The following is a 21523-nucleotide window of genomic DNA, read 5'->3' as shown; positions in this document are numbered from 1 at the left end:
TCTCTTTTTTGACCTAGAAACTTTAAGGGCACACAGCGCTCCATGCTGAGATTTGCCCATTTTTACTTGCTTCCACAGCCAGCATGCACCTCTCTTGTTTAGCCTGGTTAAATCTCAGTACTTAATCACTACTTTGTTTTGGTTTAGGAGCAGTTGGAATCATGCAGTGGTAAATGAAACTTGTACTTTACGTCACATGTGCAGACACATATGTAAAGAAAAAAACAATACAGCATTCTCTGATTGTAGTTTTAGAGTTTTAATAAATATTGTAAATTAACAATATATTTAGTAACTAATGCTCAAAAATGTAGTGGAGCTGTGAGACTGACCAAATTCTACAAAGAGCCTTTTAGGAAATCAAATAAAAGCATAAAAAAAACTGGATTGCTTTGTTTGTTAAATTTTCACTGGCGATCACCTCAGGCCCACGAACGAATGTAAAAGAGTCTGCAGAGCCAAAAGCGTTCAGCAGATCAGACTATAGTCTTATAAGCTGACAGCTGAGGAGGAAGGTGCTGACGGGTCTGAGTGATGCACAGATGATGAAGAGTCATGCTGGGAATGCAGCATTAAGGGGCAACGTATGGGCTCAGGTTTACGGTCCCGTCACAGAGTCCAGTAGGTGTTTTCTATGAAAACACACGACCTACAACTCGAGCTTCAGGAACGCTCCATACCTCCGGTGTGACTTTAGAAACTCAAGTGAAGCGTGCTGCCTTTCCTCACTACACTGAAAAAAAGGGACTGGCCATCTCTTGGATTTATGTAAGCATCTTGCATGTATTTAACGCAATTGCCTCATGTTTTAAAGATAAATGTAACTATATAGTGTAAAAACTACATGATATGCAGAAAGGGTGTATTAAATTGTTCATATCATGTTCAGGTGAAGTAAGTCAATAAGATAGCAACGTTAAATCTCGTGAAACCACGCGTGATTTCATCTCGCGGGCTTTGGATCGTGGTTTAAAAAATGCATCCATCTCAGTCAAGTCGAGCAGCCAACTCTACGTTTTTTGGTATGTCTTGATTTTTTGAATTAATATTTACCATATTTCAGCCAAATGTAGTTAAACGTCTAGAGTGCCGCCATGTAACATGCTAAAAAAGAGCCGTTAGCTTATTTGCTGTTTTATCTGTTGTCAAAGAATTGGCGCTTTTTCATTTGAATTTGTCTTTGGCACAAGAGCCGTAATATCACATTAAACCTAATTACGAGGCACTCATAACATAATTTGGTTTTCTGTGTGAATAGATTTGCCAACTGACTCTTCAGTTACATTGTGTATTTACTGCACCGTGGTGTTAGTGAGATTTTGGACATTGAACAGCTTTAGCTAATATCATCGGCGGCATTATGCTAGCTTACATCCCTACCCCTCCTGCCCTCACCTGCTGTCCTTTTGTTTTTGTTTTTGTTTTTGTTGATGCACATTGAGAGACCACATCTATTCTGCATTTCACCAGGAGTCAGCTGATGGATTGTGGGTTCAAGGTGTTATGGTAAGAAAGTATATTCTATTTTCGCTTAAGGTTTCTGTAACTTAATTATAATAGGTTTTTTATAATTATTAGGTGCATGCATACTCAAATAGACCACCCTATTAATACAACTGAGAAATCCAAAATCTGCCATAGGTTTAACTTATACCTGTATGTATTGTCAGAAAGGTGATTACTGGACTCACATTAATGCACACTTGAACTAAAATGAGGTTGTAACTTGTGGGTTCTTGGGTTGCAAATCAGAAACAAACATCTTTGGATTTTTTTAATCCCATAAGATCTGGAAACAGTTTTTATTCAACAAAACATTACTGATTAACCAAGCACAGTGCCTGCTGTTATTTCAAAATAATTTTATGTCATTTTAGATGAAATGCAGCATTCCAGTGCATCCCAACCATGCCTTTACAGGTTTCTGACGGAGCTGAGTTTCTCTCTGACAGTCTGCTGAAAGTGTTTGCAAAGTGATCGGGGGAACAGGGCACAAAGCTAAAGGATGTAGCTGCCATGATGACAGTAAGAACTTTAAAATTCTTTAACTACAAAGTGTATATGTATTGCATTAGGTCAGTAAAAGATTTTTATGCTGCATCCATTGAAACAGTCAACTATTACCCGTGAGTACTGATTCCACCGAAAGGATGCCATAATTTTCGTTATGCATTTACTGGCCCACTGAGAAAAATTTATCTTTTTAAAAAAATAAATGTTCTGGAAACTATATATCCATAAAGTTGATGTCAAACAGAAACTTTTGATATTTCTTTGTAGATGCTGGTGTTGCATGTTGACTGGTTTAAAAAGTCAAGTTTTTGTCTGGGATCATTTTCTTCTGTGCTACTGAAAAGTTCACAAATCTCTGTTTTCTTTGTTATAATAGTCAAGGATGACATTAATGCTCCCTCATCAAAGTGCTCCGCATCTGTGTGAAAGACAATTGCAACATCTTGGTGCAGGAGTTCATGGTGAGTGTTTTATGAGTAGATTGTGGCTTTGCAACATTTAAAAATGCATTTAGTTATCCACTTGATCCTCATTGGACCAGTTAGGACCAGTAGTCCTCTTTAATAATTTGAAGTTCACATGAGGCCTGGTAGTGAACTCGGCCGCCCCCCCTTGAGGCCCCACCCCCCTATATTAGGGGTCACATCAGTGTGAAAAAACTTTAAATTTGTCATTCTAGTGAACAAAGGAAAATCCCACCAGTATTTACATTAGCTTTTGTTTGAAAAAAAAAAAAGACCAACAGCTAACCAAATTGTGGGGCTGAAAGTCTAAATTCTAACATCTTCTGAGTGACAAAACCTGGATTTCTGATGGGCCGGTGTCTTTCTAACAAAAACTAATGTAAAGCATTTGAAATTATTATGTTTTTCACTCTGTCTTAGAAACTCTGTTAGACCATGAATGGCAGCATGGCAGGCCACTCTTTGGCTATAGCTATTTACTATGTTGCTTGCATTGGTTTAAATTACTCTAACATTAGAACTGGTAGATTCAAAAGAGATGAGTTTAAAAAGGAATCTTAAAGAAATGTTTTGTGTTTAACCAGGACTTGACTGAGGCCACTGCACAGATTGAGAAAACCACAATGAACATCTGTCTCCAGAGGATGCACCAGGCAATGACTTTTCTGATGTTGGCATCATCATCGAGGGTATAGTAGTTCTTCAAGATCTGGATAACGTGACCTTTGCAGTAGCCATGCTGTTTGGACCTTTTTTATTCCTTCAATATGAGTTAGCCATCACAACTCTGCTACACTTTTGAGGTGATTCAAAGGGTGGTAATGGAGTTGGATGCAACTCAGCTCTCAAGAAAAGCTCACAACTGAGACAAAACTGCTCCTGCAAGGAAAGCTCACTGTTATGCATGCAAGGTGATCAGCTCTAGGTGAGAGAACATTTAAATCTCACACTTGTTCTGCTGCATTTTGAAGCTCAATTCCAGAAACGGATCGCAGGGTTCATTTTTATATACACTGCAACTGCCATGAGGACGAGCCGTTTTTGTTGTTGTTGTTTGTTTTTCCTTTTGCTCTGTACAAGTTCTCTGTCTGTTTGGCAGGATTTTTAAATTTCTGTTTGTATTTTTTCTTTCTTTTACTAGTGAAGAGATGTAGCATGAACAGTTATGCAGTCTAAATATCCCATATGGGTCGTGTGAAATGGTATTTTCAGTTTCATTCATTTGAAGTAAAGAACGTTGAATATTTCTAAGTGTGCTGTTTTGAACCAAGATGTCACAGTATGATCAGTGCTGTAATTTTTGACAGTCACTGTATCAATGTTATTTTTGCATCTCTTGAATAAAGTTTTTGACCTGCAGGTGCTAATTTCTTTAGTTATTGGGGTAAAATGGGTAGTGTTAATAGGAAGGTGTTTGCCAATTCAGTAACCTAATTTAATGTTAATGGAAACTAACATTACCTCAAATTGTTTAGTTATAATTGTTGTTTAACTGAATCTTGACGTCAGAGGCCTTAAATAGAATGTTTTGTATTGTTCTTTCCCAACATTTTTCAAAAGAAAGAGTCTAATTTCTTTGCTGTGATTGATTCCAGAGAACACGGAAGAACTGACATTATTTAACTGTTGATTTATATAGATTCAGTGGAGGAGTAATGTCAGTTTAATTCTTTACCTACTGTCAATGCAGTGAAATTAGACATTTTGTTTTGAAAGGTTACTGGTGGATGCCAGCAACCATCTTGGAAGAGAACAATACAATCTGTTATAAGGCCTCCATTTGAAAATTGTGTATTTGATGCTAGAATATAATAGCAAAATGTAATTTGAAGATAACATGTAGCATTTAAGTGACCAAGTAGTATTGGGTAAAAGTTATTGAATGGTGTTGGGATAAAGTGAGAAAATTGTGAAGGATTAAAATATTTCAAGAGCTCAAATTACTTCATCAAAACATGTTTAAGTCACATTTTATCAACACAAATTGCACAAGTTTATTGAACATGAATAAATTGTGTTAATTTAACTCAATTGTTTAAGTTGCTGCCAAAGCAAAACATCTGTGTGCAACAAATGTCCACCATTGAATTAAGTAAATCCAACAACATATTTTTTTCAGTGTATGTGAAAGTATTAATAACTATATGTTTATGTTTACACGCAGTTTGATACATGCTCCTGATGCTTGTAGTAGTTTGCTCGGAGTCATCCACCATCTGTGTTCATGTGGCCTCCTGCAGGGATGGTTTGCAGTTAGATTTACTGCCTGTCATTAAGGCTTTCCCAGTGTTAAAATACCATGCATCTATCTAAAGGCATCTCGCAACCAGAGAAAACTGCTGACAGCGATAACATTTGGAAAGTGTGAACAGTTTATTGCTCTTTGTTTCTACTTCAATTTTACAAGTTAGATTTACTAAATCACTGATTGGGCAAAACAGATGTAACAATTTTTCATGCGATATATACAAAAAAAATTTTTTATTAATACACATAAGCCAAAGCCAGATGCCAGGTCATCCTCTTCAGCATATAACTGCAGTGTGTTAGCTGCACACTAAAAAGCCTTGTCCCAATGGGAAGAAAAACCAAACCAAAAAATAAAAAATAAATCACTACGTTGGTGATAAAAATGCTTTTTTAAATCAGTTTCTTTCTTTAGAATAACTTTAGACTTTCAGGCTCAGGCAGGTGATGCTTGGTTTATACTTCTTGTGGCAGTGATGAGAGAGCTGGACGGGAGCGATTAATGATGCCAGCATTCTGCTCACACCCCTAGAAGGAGACAAGCCCAATGCTTAGGCTGGACCGGAAAACTCACTCAGCAGGTGTGTTTGGTCTGGTGTCATTTTCCTTCAACTCACTCACCTCCAGCCTGACCTCCTTTTAAACCCCCTTTCTGTCCCTTCAGATTGGACATGTCGGTCCGTGCTGGCTGCCGACAAGATAAAGGACCGGACACAAAGTACAGTACAAGTGCTGCCAAAAACTCGCCAACACTGGGAGGTAAAAACAACTCCACCTCACTGATAAAACCACACAATCCTAAAGGTAAATGAGCTTTCTGGGTATGCGGTCATGGGCATGTGGTCATCCAACAGTGTGCAAGATGCTCTGGTTACAACGCACCGAGGTGCATTTCTCACTTTTGACTGTAATTTAAAATTGCCACCTGATAAGTGCAACGTAACACTTTAGCACCACAGCTTGTCACAGTAATTTTTGGAGGAGCTGAAGTATGTGACATTGAGAGCAGCTGATTTCACTAATTAACACGTTTGATTCAGAGAGGAAGAGCTAATCGGTGCGATCGGCTGCTGCTGCGTTGGACTGGAACTCAAACCTGCAGGTTGGACTGCATTACGCTCCACAGATGTACCACGAGCAATGCAGATGCGTGATTAGTGCATGCAGTGTTTCAACTCAGTTTTTATTCGCCATCTAGTGGACATAGTTTATAATCTTCCCAATGCACACAGAGTGGGCCAGTCCAAAACAAGGATGACATATAGTATTTCACATTAATGACAATATCGACGCTCATTCTAAACCTGTGGAGAAACTGGCACAGGTAAAAAATAAAGGAGGGCCTTTGTTTTACTTGATTCTTATTCTCATACTTAAAAAGACACATGAAATGCCAATAAGTGCTTAAATTATATGGAAATTTGCAGAAACAGATGAATGTTGTCTTTTGCAACACTAGTGCCTCAAGAGAGGCATTTTAAAGATGGACAAAACTTACAATTCCTGCGTTTTAATCATGGATGGAACCACGGCAGGTTTCAGTCATCTTTGGGGTAGAGTTGGACTTCATGTTGGCTACATCCATCTTTTACATACAGAGTGATCACAGACTGCAGCCTCCCATAAATTAGCATTGGACACTACTGAACCTTGGTTTTTAATGACACTACAATTAATAGCTGTTATTCCCCTCTTGTTACAATATATACATGCATACAATCCATATCATCTTTGTCAGAATCCATTGGATTCTACCAACGCTGAACATGGATGACAATCTTTCATCAAGACAGTATCTGTTATGTTAAAACAAGCCCTCAGATTCTCATCCATCTCTTACCTCTAAGTCCTGAAGACACTTATTCATGTTCAGGCCTCTGAGTATGACAGAGATTATGGTTCCCTTCCTGAAGGTGAGAAGAAGGATGTACTGTGAGCAGCACTTTTCTATGGGTTACTGCAGGTCAGCATGGAGGAGACTGTAAATGCTCCTCTCCTTGTCTGTTCTCTCATTTCTAATTCTGGCTGGTGTGAATCTAAGTGGAGAGGCAGCTGTTATCTGAGGATATGATGCAGCCGTCAGCAGAGGTCAAATATAACCTGCGGTAACACTGAGCAGTGAGATGCCAAATGCACAAGACATTGTTGTCAAGTGGAGGAGAAAAGTGGATTAATAAAATCCAATCTCCAAGTGTAACCGTGAAACAAAACGACAGGAGAAACCTACACAGTGGTGTGAAAGAGAAATTTTCCACAGGATTCTTTTTAGTCCTGTGAAAAACTAAATCCACCCTTACTCCTTCATTAGGAAATAAGAGAGTACTTATCAGCCAGGTGCTGTTAGTTAAATGCACTTGATTAACTGATCATCACCAACTATCTGCACCTCTGCAAAAGCAGAAGTTTGGCAGTTTGCAGGTGTGGAGCTTTCAGGTGTGTGTTAACACAATAACACAATCATGTCAGGAGTGGACATGCCAGCAAATTCACCCCAAGGTCAGAAACTGTGAAAAAAAAAACCCTAGAGGTCCAGCTCAGTCTCTGCAGGCCTCAGTTAACATGTTAAATGTCAAAGTTTATGGCTTGTTTGGAAAGGTTGCTGGGAGGAAGCCTCTTCTCTCGAAAAAGACTCAAAACTTCTGGAGCAAAACAGGACCAAAGTGGAGATGCTTGGTCATAAAGCACAGCAGCACATTTGGAGAAAACCAAACACAGCATATCAACTATTCACACAGAGGGGGATTTATGTTTGTCTACCTTTTTACCCTGTAAAGACCAGTGGGCCAAACTTTCCACACAATAATGTGAAAGACTGGGAATATGGCTAAAATAACAAGGAGTCCAGTGCATTATTAGTTATGTCTAAATAAAAGCTTTCTGGAGGGAGTGAATCAAGCATTTTTCATTGAACTAGTGACTCTGAAGCTTTCTTTCTTTCTGTCTTTTTCCTAATTGCTCCATCGAAGGAGTAAAATTATTGCAGTTTTCATACACGGGGTCTTCTGCTCTGTGATCATACTCTAAGTATCACAGTGTTTTGCTTCCTGCTGCCAGGAGTGACAGACATGAGAGGATGGATTTAAGCTGTGAAATCTGGTAACGATTTAACAAAATGCCACACGTGTCTGTACAGGACTGGGACCACCTGCACCTCCAGGTTTCAGCTGAAAGTTGAAACCAGTACTCCCAGTGGCATCTGCATGACTAACCTTTTATTTGTTTATTTTACTACCATCAAACTACATGAAGACTTTTAAATTTATGGATATTTTTGACTTCAGCGTACCTTTGTGGAAAAGCATGCTGTGTCACATCTAAGTGATCGAATCTGCAAAGAAAGGAAAGAAAATCAAGTGATTTGGGGGGGAAAAAGCTTAAAATCTAAAAATAGTAAAATGCGATTTAAACGCTCACCTTTTCTGCTCTGTGGAAAATAAGCCAGACTTCTTCATTTATGACAAAAACATTTAGGATTCAGGTTTTGGAAGTCAGCTAATTAAATATATGCAGTTATTACTCACCTTCTAAATATTACTATTTCAGCTTTTTCCACAAGCAAGCCAACGGCTTTAAGCAACATAATTCAATGTTGTTTCTTCCATAAATTCAAATTAGGCAACTTTTTATAAAACATCACATTACTATCATTTTTAAAGTGTACAGGTAAAAAATAGCTCAGTTAGTATCTTAGTGCAATAAAATAGTTAAATAAAATTAACCTCCAGTGTTTTACAAACTCAGGAAAACTGGGAACAAGATGAGCATGAAGCTTTTCTAGTTAATGTGACAGCAAAAAGACGGTAAAAGTACATCACATCTTGTTTTAGAAACATGAAGTGATTTAGTACTGTTACAGTTCTCCAACGTAGGAAGCACAATTATTCCTCTACACTGGCCTTGTGCCTTATTTGATCCATTATAGGCTGTCAGGCAAATGCAAGCCTTCTCAAATTAGTTATTTCCCACAGGCTCTATAAGAACTATGGATAAAGACATCGCAATGTTACAAACCAGCTCCCAAAGTCCAGTTTTTGATGGCTCGCCCTCCTATCTTTTTAAAACCAGACGTCACAACTGAGGGATGCGATTAAGAAACCATTTTTATACTGCTGTCCACTGACGGGGTCCATAACTTTCATAAAGAGCATAATGTTACTTTAAACATGAGCAACTGAGCCCCCAGTCTCATTAGCAAAGGTCTGGAGGGGGTTCGCAACCTGTTTAAGGCGCTTCACATGGAAGCTACATGTGGGGGGGGGGTCTTCAAATATTTGCACTTGCAGACAACAATCAACTGTTACATTCACAAAGCAACTAGGCAAAATAATAAATGGATGAAATTAATTAATAAATGAAAGTGTATTACAGGAAACATGTTGGCAGACAGAATAAGAGATGTAACTTGTGGGTCTGACAAGTTTCCAGACTAGTTTTAGGTTATAATGAATGAAACTTTAGGTCCATTTTATAAATTATCTCATTATAAGAGACAGAAAAGATAATTGTCCAGAATATGCTCATTGGCCACATCAGTGTCAGTTATCAGACTGACAACCAGCTTCCCAACAGGACTTTACAAACCACTAAGTGATGTAATGGTGTCTGTCCATCTTTTGATATTTACAGTTTATGGTAACAGGTCATGTCAGAGATCTAATGGTTCTTGGACAGCAAAGTGGCACGAAACACTTGACTAGACGTTCTACAATCTACATCAAACAAGGGAGAAGTGAAGGATTGACCAAATGAATGTGTGTAAAGAGCATGTTGTAGTGTTTCATTTATTCATGCTGGGCCAGTTAGAATATGGGTCATGATTTATTTGCAAAATATGCATCCATTGCATTTGGATTTTAACCTCAGACACTAACTAGAGTTTCAGGAAACGTACATCGTAGGCACATTAGTAAAAGCAAAAGGAGAAAAAAGTAGAATTGATTTATCTGACACATACTAACTGTAACACAGTACAAATATATCACAGTACAGTTTCAATACAGGCTAAAGCATGAAGGAAGCTTAGTGACGAGTATAATTCAAAGTGAGATATCCAAAAACTACAACCATGCTTCACTGGCATCAGTGCATATCACAGATTCCCTACATTTCACTGCACCTTAACACAAGCCTTGAATTAAAGTAAAGGCCATTTATCACATACTGTACCAAAACAGAAGCTTAGTAAGCACCATAATATTCCACCAAACATATGCCTTTAGATTATGTTTACTAAGATCAGGATCTACAGATCAAGTAAAATGAATTAGAAATGCATCACTTTGGATTAAAACCCTTCAGTTAACAAAGACAGTAAACCCGATTTCTGTCCTGAAAGTCACCCTCGTATTTAGCTATCAAACATCTTCTTCCTATCAGACTTGTCTTCAATGTTCTTACGCCAGTCTCCCACATCACGCAGCTGCTTGTCCTGCAAACACAGACGATGCTCTGTTAGTCCAGACTGAAATCAGATGCAAAAAGGCTGCTAATCAAGAAAAAAACTATTTGTTTTGATGGTTTTTCTGCCCTCTAGTGGCCAGAAAATGGATTGTTACAGTTTCTGAGGATTAAGTCCTCCTCAATGTTGAGAAGAAACTCTACCTCCTAAACCAGGGGTCTCAAATCTGCAGCTCCAGAGCCACATGTGGAGCTACTGTAGATGCCTCCCTGTGGACACCTTAGTATTGTAGGTCTTAGTATTGTTAATTAAGACCTGCTGTGCTGTAGAGCCCAGTGAGGAACTCTGTGATCCTGTTTCGCTGAGTGTAATTCTAATTTGACTGTGCTGGCACTCAATCCTTTAGCCTAAATGTGGGCTAATAGTCACAACAGCACGAAGGCAGCAAAAATACTAATGCTCTAGCTTCAACCAGTGGGTAAAGTAGGCACACTCCTCTTTTTTTCTGTCTGTGGAGTTACTTCTCATCGCTGATAAGGACTTAGACCTCACAGGTATCTGTGATTTTATTGAGTGAGGACCAAATGAACCAGGTAGCTGCTCACCTCCTCTTTCACCTCCTTCTTGACCTGCTTCAGATTGGCCCTCAGGTCCATGTTGACAGTGTGTTTGGAGCCCAACAGAGCTTTGAGCATGGCGTCAGCAGACATGCGCACTTTCTTCAGCCGGGGTCTCTTGAACTTTCCTCTCAAATCCACAATCTTGATATTGAGGTCCCTGACCTGAAGGAGGATTCTGAGGATTACTGACCTGACAGATTAAATAATCAATCATGAAGCAAACAGCAGTGACATGCAGGGTGTTTGGTGCTGAATTCATCACCAAGTACCGCTAGCTTTAAAACAGTGTTGTTGGGTAATTAAAATGCTGACAGAAAAGCTACAGGAAGGAATAAGGATGTGAAATATTTCCAGTTAATGTTGCTATACAATTCACGGCAACTGCAGACCTCACAAGAAGGTTTGTTGTGTCTTCCATCAAAGTCTCAAGAGTGTGGAGGAGAAGTCAGAAAATGGTCAGTTACTCAATGAAAGCCTGACAAGCATCAGCCTAGCAGCAAGATCAGTATCTGCTCCTTTGAGGAGTAGCGGGCAGAGGACACAGGGAGGAGCCCTAAAAGGTGACGACTGCATGTGCATGTTTCTGGCCTGTGTACACAGAGCAGTGCCACCCAGATGGACTGCAGAGCCAGCATGCATGTACAAGCAAATGTGACTGCATAATATTATATTTGAAGTAAGCAGTTTTGTAATGTACTTATTCCTTAGTGTCAGACCAAAATCCAAAAGATAGGGAAGCTTCTAACATGAAAATAACCAAACAGCAACTGAAAATGACTGAAAAGGTTAAAAAAAACTTCAGGTATGTGATACTTGTTCAGAATACTTTTTTGGTCTTTTTTTGTTTTAAGGTGATCAGGAGAAAATACAAGAATTCATTTGGTTGATATTAAAATATAGCTTCCTATGTTTGTTGCAGTTTATACAGATATACATATACAGATACAGTATCTCTACTCGGTGCAAATAAAGACAAAAGGCCAACCTGGTGCAATGAAAAGTCTCTCACCTCATTCAGCACCATGTTCAGTTTGAACTCTATGCCGTATCGCTCATCTTCACTGATGATGATCTGCTCATGAAGCTTCTGGCACAGTTCCTAAAGTCAACATAGTGATAAAAGTTTTTTCTTTTTTAGATGCTTCCAATTTCAAAAACCCACAAAAGAAATAAAATGCAATATGAAACGTGTCAAAAGCATAATTGTTTGAAACAGTGCAGTTTCTTCTCACCAACAGCTCGTCCCTGGAGTACGGCAGCTCAACAGGAGGACATTTATCTGCCAAAAACGTCTCTCTCTCTTTGGCCTTCACATTCGCTTCAGCGTCCAACAAATTACCTGCCACCACGAGCATGCAACCCTGAGGAGATTACATCATCACCCCATGTCAGGTAAGAGGAAGCACAGGCAAGCAGATGGGCATGTGTGAGGTATTTTGCTCTGTTAAGCTTATCAGTTAAAGTTAATCTTACCTTCAGGGTGTGCTTACGCCTCGCAGACAGCCTTTTCCTGCAGACGGAAACACAAATTATAATTGATGGAAGTAATGTATATTTGTGATGATCAATTTTATTGCAACCATAAAGATCGGTTTAATCCATTCCCAAAGGAAATAGTAATATATGTGGGTCACTGATGTGACATCAATATTTCATTGTCAAAGCAAAATGTCTGTTAAAATTAATTTCCTAAACGACATGTAGGTATTTTGATTTCTTTAAAAAAATCTTTAAGGTTTTATACATTTTCAGTGCATTGAAATAAGTGAGCAGCTTTATTGTGACTGTTGCAAGGTTACAAAATGCAAAGCAACAAAGTCAGTAAACAAACTCCAAAAGAGCCGGGCAATCACGAGGGAGAAGACACACGGGACTGACAGGAAACTATTATTTCTACTAGTACTATTTCTACACAAAAAGATAATCAGGGTAGACACAGGAGGGTGACAGGATGCAGTTGAAGATGACCAGTGACAAAGGGGCAGGAGGTGGAAGTAAAACTGAATACAAAACACAGAAGATTAAGGTATTAAAATACAAAATTGGACAATTGGGAAATGAAAAACAATTATAATGAAAGGAAAGGACAGACAGAGGATGTCAAGTCAGAGGGAAATAAAGCAGGGATTAATTAAAGTCTAGAAATACACAGTAACTAGAACTACACAGAGTACCAAAGATAAATGAAAATCAAAGATGAAATAAACAAAACTAAGAGCTTTTAATATTAAACAAGAATTAAAAACTTTGGAACCATCCAGGGATCGTGGAAAACATATGCATGTCTCATTAGTGACCCATAAATAATTTATTAATAAAGTAATCAGTGCAGTTATGATGAATGCAAGCTAAATGTCACACACTGAATAAAAACAAAACCAAACAGTCCTTGTGAGGGAACCGCTTGTTCCTTTGCACACTGGCTGGTTACACAAACAGGGAAAATAAACTTACATGATTTACAGAAAATAGTAAAGTTTTTACTCACTCAGTGGCCATGTTTGCTGGATGATCCCGAGGTTACCTGACAAACACATAACAAGAGTTAATGCTTTTTATTGGAATCAATTTAGATACAAATATACAAATATATACATTTTAATGTCCCTGCCAGCAAAATGGTGACAGGGACACAATAAAAAGCAAAACTAGAGAAAAACATAAGTCACAAAGGATAAGGAGAGAGCAGTGGTCTGGAGCCACCACCTGTTAAACCATCACCTGTCTGGGTGTTATCTTTCATATTTATACCACAAGGTTTAGGATTGTGTTCATGGGAATTTTTGACCATTTTCCCCAAGCACATTTCTGAGGTCAGACACTGACGCTGGCTCACACTCTGCTCTAATTCATCCCAAAGGGCTTCTGTCGGGTTGAGGTCAGGACTCTGTGCAGGCCTGTCAAGGTCTTCCACACCAAACTCTCTCATCCAATTCTTTATGGACCTTGCTTTGTGCACTGGTGAGCAGTCATGTTGAAACAAAAGCTGTTCCCACAAAGCTGGTAGCATAAAATTGTCCAAAATGTCTAAGGGATTGACCCAAACGCCTGAAAAACACTCCCACACCCTAATCCCTCCTGTACCAAACTTTACACTTGCCACAATGCAGTCAGACAAGTACTGTTGTCCTGGCAACTGCCAAATCCAGACCAGTCCATCAGATTGCCAGACAGAGAAGCATGGCTTATGGAGATCACATCTCTACTGCTCTAAAGTCCAGTGATGGCGCACTATACACCACTGCTTTCAGCACTTTGCACTAACCTTAGTCATGTAAGGCTTGGATGCAGCTGCTCGGTCATAGAAACCCATTCCATGAATCTCTCTACACACTTGAGCTAATCTGAAGACCACATAAAGTTTGGAGCTCTGTAGTGATTTAACTCTGCAGACAGTTAGGTAGATGAGTAGAAGCACCTATGGTAGAGGTTGGCAACTTGTGGCTCCCTCACGAGCCACAGGTTACAATTAGGGTGAACGGTAATCCTGTTACTATTCATACTGGATGTAGTAATACTTAATGTATCCTCTCCCAGTTACATCTGCAAATCTGTCACCTGCGTGTGCTGCTCTTTTTCTCACGTTCTTTGGTAGGAGGAGCTAAAATGGCTCTTTTGATGTTGGAGGTTATGGACACCTGACCTAAAGTATTAATTCTCACCAGGGTCTTGAGTTATCATGATCACCAATCTGAATGTCCACGGGATAACAACTATACTCCAAGCCTTTTAGACTGAGGCGTAACTTACCAAAGATAACCCAAGCAAATACAACATGAAGTTTTTAAATGATGATTTCTTTTATTAAAGGGAAAGAAAGCTATCCAAACCGCTTTTATGACATTAACATCTTCCCATTCAAGTATTATACACAAACGCTGTGTATCAGCATAAACACCTCATACCAACTTTCATTTTTCAGGGGCTGATTATTTAGAGACCTTTTAGTCACCGAGTGGACCACGAACTCCTCTTTATACTAAAGTAAAGTCGATTTAAATAAATGTGAGGTAATCTGTCCAACAGCTGAAACCTGGCCTACACTGCATCATGCAACAGGATAATAAGCAAAGATAATAAGGAAATAATCAAGGTGCTGCAAATTTGCAGCCAATTTTCAGATGTCAGTCTGATTGACAGGACATTCAGAGAGCTGTGCATGTAATGAGTGGGCCAGAATTCTTTTCTGCTGACGGGTGGAGGAACGCTTCCTTTAGTCAGGCTGCCCGCAGCTGTCCACTGTTTGCTTTATAAAGAATTGAGGGTGAACAAGGAAAAGCAATAACCCACATTTTTATTTCAGTATTAAACCACATCATGTCTCCGTTCTCTGACGCTGTCCTGCACCCACATTCACCTATCTCATATTTCATGTTTGGACCGTGTGAATTCTATCTTAAGACATCATGTTAATTCCAGGAAATTTCATGGAACGGCACTTTGTAACCCAGGACGTGTTAATGCCTTAAAGGAACCATGCCGCTATTTCTAGCAGCACAGCTCAAGGGATACAGGTCCAGCACTGCGAAGGGAAACATTTCAACAACTGTGGATTGCCATGACATTTGGTTTGTTGTCTTGTGCCTGTGCTTTCAGCGCCACGAGCAGGTCAGATTTTTACTTCACTGTAGCATGCAATAAAAAATGAATTTGCATAGATTTTGGAACAGATTACTACAATGCTAAATCAATGTTATGTTAACTAACTAAAAGCCAGTGTTATAACATTGTTATAAGGGTCACAGTGTTATAAAAAGCATATAATACCAGCGCCACACCTCTAAAATAACCTGAACAGACGTGTACTTTTGGTGTGATGTTAACAGAACATGCTAATATTAGCATGATGATAAGATAATGACCTTTACAACGCCCAGCATATGATATAAAGAACATTGAGGAGTTCATGACTATCCTTCCACTTCACACACTCTCTATAAAAAGACAACTACTTTCTCCTTTGCTTCTAAAAGATTATCCCTACCAGAAGTGTATCATGTAGCATGCTTTATAACATCCACCCACGTCTTCTTCTGTTTGTCCAAAGTTGGATATCACATCTTAAGCAAGGGTATTCTTGACATCCCTCTCCCCTGCAACATTTTTGGTCCCTCCTGGGCAACCTTGAGCCATTCCCAGGATAGATGAGACATGTGATACCCCCAGCTCAGGGTCTACCCTGGGGTCTCCTCCCAGCCGGACATGTCTGTAAAACCTCCAAAGGAAGGCACCAAACCACCACATCTGACGTCATTTGGATGTCCTTTTGACACAAAGGAGCAGATGTCAAAGCAACCCAAGTTCCAGGGCTGAGCTCTTGTAGCTGTCTCATTCTTTTTCATTTGTCACTAACTAGAGCTTATAACCATGGGTGAGAGTTGGAGCACAGATCTGCCTTTAAAGCAAACGTTGATTGCTTTACAAGTCAAGCTTTTCACTATAATAAGCCTGTCAAACTCCTGCATTTCATCTAACTCCAAATGAGTCAGCCTTCCCATCAGACACTCTACATTGCCATCACTTACAAGCAAGACCTCAAGATATTAAAACATCTTAACAGCAACCCAGCCCCAGAGGGAGCAATCTGCAGTTTCAGGAGAGAACCAAGGTTTCAGACTTGGAGATGCTGACTTTAACACTTGGCTACAAGATGTCGCAGTGGGTGCTAAAGATTGGGGCCTGATAAAGCCAACAGAACACGTCAAGTGGAAAAAGCAGAGCACGATGCCATGTCTCCATACTTGACATGCTACTCACACCAAGGCCCAAACCTTTAAGCCTTTACTGTCTGAGAATACAGATAGTTGTCTGAACTGTACATTTACAAGCCACACCTAAGACACAATCTGTCAATTAAGATGCTGCATAAGCTTCACTTCTGGAAATGTACCTTCTCCCTTTATTATCATCACAGATAATGGTACATAGCTAGAAAACAGTTGCTTAGGCGTGTCTGTGGATGGCAGTATCAGTCTGTCAGCCCATATATTCAGTTATTCTGGCTTTTCTTCCAATGTGACATCCCTGCTTAGTAATCACTCATCTTATCAACAACTTCAATAACTTTGTTGAGCCTCTGAATTTTCATCTAGCCCAACCATTAGGTACTTGGAAGTTCATGACATGTAAAACTACTGACATTTCCATAGTATCAGCTGGAGTTTTTGTTTTGTTTGCAAATAGATCCAAACTCCAGGCAAACAAAATGCAAACTATCTGCAGGGTTAGATATCAGTGGACGGGTAAACCAACCCTTCAAGTACCAGCCACACGACACTTGTAGACATCCTCAGAAGTTAGACGGTCACTGCCTGAGCTGCTTGTAATGTTTAGGAGATGTGATGGAGGAGAGGATTAAGACTATTTCTGGAGCCACAGCTGTTCTTGACGTCTTCATTGTACAGGGGGAAAAAAGAGGGACAGCAGGCTCGCCTTAAAAGAAAAGACGAGTGACAAACACTGCAGGCATCCTAACGCACATAACTGACCAGGAACACATGGTCGTCATCTGTAAGCCAATAAGAAGCCGGTGAGGGGGGTATCGCCGGGTATTTTAAGACACTCAGAACTCCGAGGGCACAACAGCATGTTGCTCTAGAGATAAAATCGTATTTGTAGGGGCCTTGATTTTTAAGTGTGTGTGCGTGTGTGAGTATCATGAGCAGGATTGTCTCTGAAGGAGCAGGAGGATTCACAGTAACCCAATACTGCAGAACATCCCTCAGACAGCCAAGACACTAGAGCATATCACAAAAATAGCGTGCCGCTGCCCTCAGACACACACTGCTTCACTCTTACAAAAATAAAAACAAGAAGATACAGGATACATTTCCATCCAATGCAAAATCCTGAATTGAATCTGCTGTAATAGCATGTGTGTTAGAGAAAAGACTCAAAAGTGTTCAAAAAGCCTAAATGAAGCTTGTCTCAAACACTTGTAGAAGAGCATCAATAGATGAATGATGACTTCAACAGCGGCTAAAACAGAAAAACAGTTGGAAAGTATTTTTAAAAACGAGCCAAAACACAAACGACATGTGGAATAAAATATTTTTCTAGCTTTGTGGTCGGGCTTATTCTGCACAAACATAGTTTCAGGTACTATGTTTCCCTTTAAGTCTCATCCATGCATTTCCATTTGAGTGTCCCAAACAGCTGAAAACTCCAGATAAAGACATTGATGTGAAGCTAGCTTTGAAATGAAGTTGATAAAATGAAGTTTTGTTGTTTCTTAAAACATTTGAAGATTACATTTTCCTCAAAAAATAATATTTCTACAAAATATAGACATGGGTACAACAAAAACAATATGACTTAAAGTTATATTTAAAATACACAATCTGTTGTTCAGAGAAGTCCAGAAAAAGAACCAAAAACCAAGCCATAGTGGGCTTTAATGCTTTAACGCGTGTGGAAAAAAACCGGCTAAATTTGATAAGCAGGGATTAAACTGAAGTGTAAAATGTGAAGTCAGGTCCCTGAAGATTAGACCCAGTTTTCTTCTGCTGTCCCCCCGCTTCCCTCAGTGCTGACAGGAGGATAAACACTGGCAGATCGACTTTCAGGTTAATGCCTTGTAGTGGTGTCATCTTTCAGCATGCCACATCACCACGCCAAACATCACCGTACGCCAATGCAGCAGAGCGAGCACACGTCCAGACGGAAAACTACTCTTTCAAACTTTGAAATCCTAAAAATATGTCAAGTAATTACATGTAACTCCACACAAACATTAACTACAGAGTGAGGAAATCACTCAAATTCTCCACTGTCAACATTCGATATAATGGTGACTTCCAAAAGACGTAAAACCTCCAAGAACCTTTTATGGTCACTACAAACTTATCAAACTGACACCATCTTTAAATAGTTGGCCAGGCGCCAACAACATCCTCCCATCAATGACAGCAAATATCAAATATTCTCCTCTGAGATCAAAGCTTCAACCTTCCACAGAGACATTTACGTCTGCACTCCCAAGACGAGACAAATCATCTACAGCTGCAACCAACCAAAATGTGATCAACTAAAATAAAAGAGGAAAAGAGAGAAATCTTACTTTAACCAGGCCGAGCTGTTAGAGTCACGGAGACACAGACAGAGTCGCAGGCAGACCAAGTGTTAAGAAGGTATATATTGCAATCTCCATGGCCTTCTAAATCCTGCACTTTCTCGTTATGGAAGTGGATTACTGGTCAAACCAATGAGCTGGCAAGGTCATGAAATACAGTACACTGTCATCTGCCCCCTTCCACGGCTTGCCTCATTATAAATAACCCGCCCTTTAACATTGTAATCTGTATTATCTTGAGCCATCAAGTCTCTGACAGGCAGAATTCAAGGAAGAAATGAAACCACAGAGATATTTTATGAATCCCACTTAACACTTATATAAATACTTTGCTGACAAATGATGAGTTGAGATAGAGCAGGAAAACACACACTGCTAACTTTAACTCGTTGGCTATGGAGAAGCTTTTTTTTTTCATTTTAATATTTGAAAACAGGAGGAAGAGGAACTCACAGTGTGCTGCTGCAGAGATGAGCTTTGGAGGTGACTTGGTTAAATAAGAGAACGTTAGCATCCTATAAAACATTAATAAACAGTGTAACTCACATTTTAGATTATTTTAAACCTGGGATAAAATTTGGTGATAATTTAAAAAGAACTAAAACAACTTTAGAAAAACATTTGATAAAGAACACTTACCTGTGACGTGTCCCTGAGTGAAGACAGTCGAACACCCTTTTTCTACTGATGGCCCAAAGAGTGCGACCACAATTAAAAAGTTGTCATATTTTCAAAGAAAATTCAAAATTAGTTTCAAAATTTCAAAGAAGTTTCTCAGAACTTAGATTTTTTTTTTAAATACTTGCATTGCCCGTGCTCTTAAAGGTGAGAGCGGCTGTTTTAATTCCATGCAGGTAAAGAGGACTCATCAAAAAGTCTTTAAAGGATGATCGAAATACACCAAGTCTAATAAGCTCTTTGAAAAGGAGCACCAGGAAATAAGAGGAGGCAAGGGGAGAGACAAGAATATGGACACACACACAGAGGAAAGAAAACAAAGGAAGGAACGGACTCAGAAAGAAAGTCGTTACCAAAATAAAACTGGGAGCAAAAGTGAAGGAGAAGGCCACTAACAAACCGGCACAGATGATGGCAAGGAAACACAGTAGACATCAGGAAATTTTGATATTATATCAAAACCAAAATGTAAACACTAAGCAAGAAACCATGAAGCTTGTATTCTTTCATTTACTCAAAAAAGCTTCTGCCCAAAATGCTGACTTTAACATATTAGGCAGCATGAAGACTCCAGCAATACTTGAACAACAACAACAACTTTATTCGCAGACCAACACGTCTCGGCTTCATCAGGGACAGAAATTATCAGATTTAATGGATTCTGCTCAACTGAAATGTATTAATTGGTATCATTCATTTAATAACAATCCAAATTCTCAGCCGGAAAAGGGTGGAGTGCCCACTCCGGGTCGGGGATGAGTTCCTGCCCCAAGTGGAGGAGTTCAAGTATCTCGGGGTCTTGTTCGCGAGTGATGGGAGAAGGGAGCCGGAGATCGACAGACGGATTGGGGCTGCAGCTGCAGTAATGCGGACGCTGCACCGGTCCGTCGTGGTGAAGAGGGAGCTGAGTGTAAAAGCGAAGCTCTCAATTTACCGGTCGATCTACGTCCCTACCCTCACCTATGGCCACGAGCTGTGGGTAGTGACCGAAAGAACGAGATCGCGGATACAAGCGGCAGAAATGAGCTTCCTCCGAAGGGTGGCTGGCCTCTCCCTTAGAGATAGGGTGAGAAGTTCGGCCATCCGGGAGGGGCTCAGAGTAGAGCAGCTGCTGCTCCACATCGAAAGGAGCCAGCTGAGGTGGTTCGGGCATCTGACAAGGATGCCCCCTGGGCGCCTCCTGGGTGAGGTGTTCCAGGCATGTCCCACTGGGAGGAGGCCCCGGGGCAGACCCAGGACACGCTGGAGAGATTATATCTCTCGGCTGGCCTGGGAACGCCTTGGTATTCCCCCGGATAAGCTGGAGGAGGTGGCTGGGGAGAGGGAGGTCTGGGCCTCTTTGCTTAGGCTGCTGCCCCCGCGACCCGGCCCCGGACAAAGCGGATGAAGATGGATGGATGGATGGATGGATGGACAATCCAAATTTCTTTAAAGATTATGCATTTGAATAAATAAACCTTTAATTTTATATATCATTTTACTTCCAATTGAGACTCAAGTGTCTTTCTCGAGACATTTTTTTTTATTTCTGAGCATGATCCAAAACAACTTTAAATTTAATGTTCATGTGAATGATCAGCAGTTAAAATGTTCATCTCTTTAATAGTTTTTTTCTCCCGGGAATTATACTTCTGCTTTCTTATATTATACTTTTACATGAGCCCAAAAGCAAGATTTTTTTTCATAGTATATTTAAATAATAAATTTTATGAAGCTTTGTAAACCATATGGTTGTAATATTCCGAGTTAAACACGAGTATTTCAGAAACGTTGTTGACACAGAAAGAATAACAACTAAAAGACGAGCCTGGTATCAGAATGTAGGTAAAAAGCAGAACTTTCATATCATTTAGCTTCTTCTGAGAAACCAGAATCCTCCATGCTCATAGGAACCTTGAAAGTTATAGATTTGTGGAGTTATCTCCAATCGTGTTTTCAATGAGAAAACTGATCAAACATCCAGGGTACCAATATGTTATATACTGTGATACTGGTGCTCAGATTTCTTCATAGGCAAAAAACAAATAAGATA

The 21523-nt window shown here is 39.7% G+C and overlaps 1 protein-coding gene and 1 long non-coding RNA gene across 6 annotated transcripts; one reads left to right on the top strand and one right to left on the bottom strand.

Moving 5' to 3' along the window:
• Positions 1-727: 727 nt before the first annotated feature.
• LOC309712088 lies at positions 728-3243 on the top strand. 5 transcript variants are annotated; one of them, XR_014278179.1, is made up of 6 exons: positions 728-768; positions 890-1022; positions 1471-1506; positions 1878-2025; positions 2390-2474; positions 3062-3243. It is a non-coding gene; the product is annotated as an uncharacterized lncRNA (long non-coding RNA). The 5 variants fall into 5 exon arrangements; XR_014278180.1 differs by lacking the exon at positions 728-768 and having other exon boundaries at positions 777-1022; XR_014278181.1 differs by lacking the exon at positions 728-768 and having other exon boundaries at positions 777-1022; positions 1443-1506.
• A 6280-nt stretch (positions 3244-9523) lies between these two features.
• On the bottom strand, positions 9524-18988 carry LOC309712084 (troponin I, fast skeletal muscle-like). Its single transcript, XM_082542676.1, has 7 exons — positions 18802-18988; positions 13231-13266; positions 12216-12252; positions 11975-12103; positions 11752-11841; positions 10728-10904; positions 9524-10152 (listed from the first exon to the last, which is right to left on the bottom strand). Exons 2-7 carry the CDS (start codon positions 13239-13241, stop codon positions 10072-10074), a joined length of 525 nt encoding a protein of 174 aa, XP_082398802.1. The 5' UTR covers positions 13242-13266; positions 18802-18988; the 3' UTR covers positions 9524-10071.
• Between the last annotated feature and the right edge of the window lie 2535 nt (positions 18989-21523).

The sequence above is a fragment of the Aulonocara stuartgranti genome (assembly GCF_965226115.1).
Source record: "Aulonocara stuartgranti genome assembly, chromosome: 7".
Classification (NCBI taxonomy): domain Eukaryota; kingdom Metazoa; phylum Chordata; class Actinopteri; order Cichliformes; family Cichlidae; genus Aulonocara; species Aulonocara stuartgranti.
The sequence above is the reverse complement of the archived record's forward strand: the minus strand, read 5'-3'. Positions and strand labels throughout refer to the sequence as shown.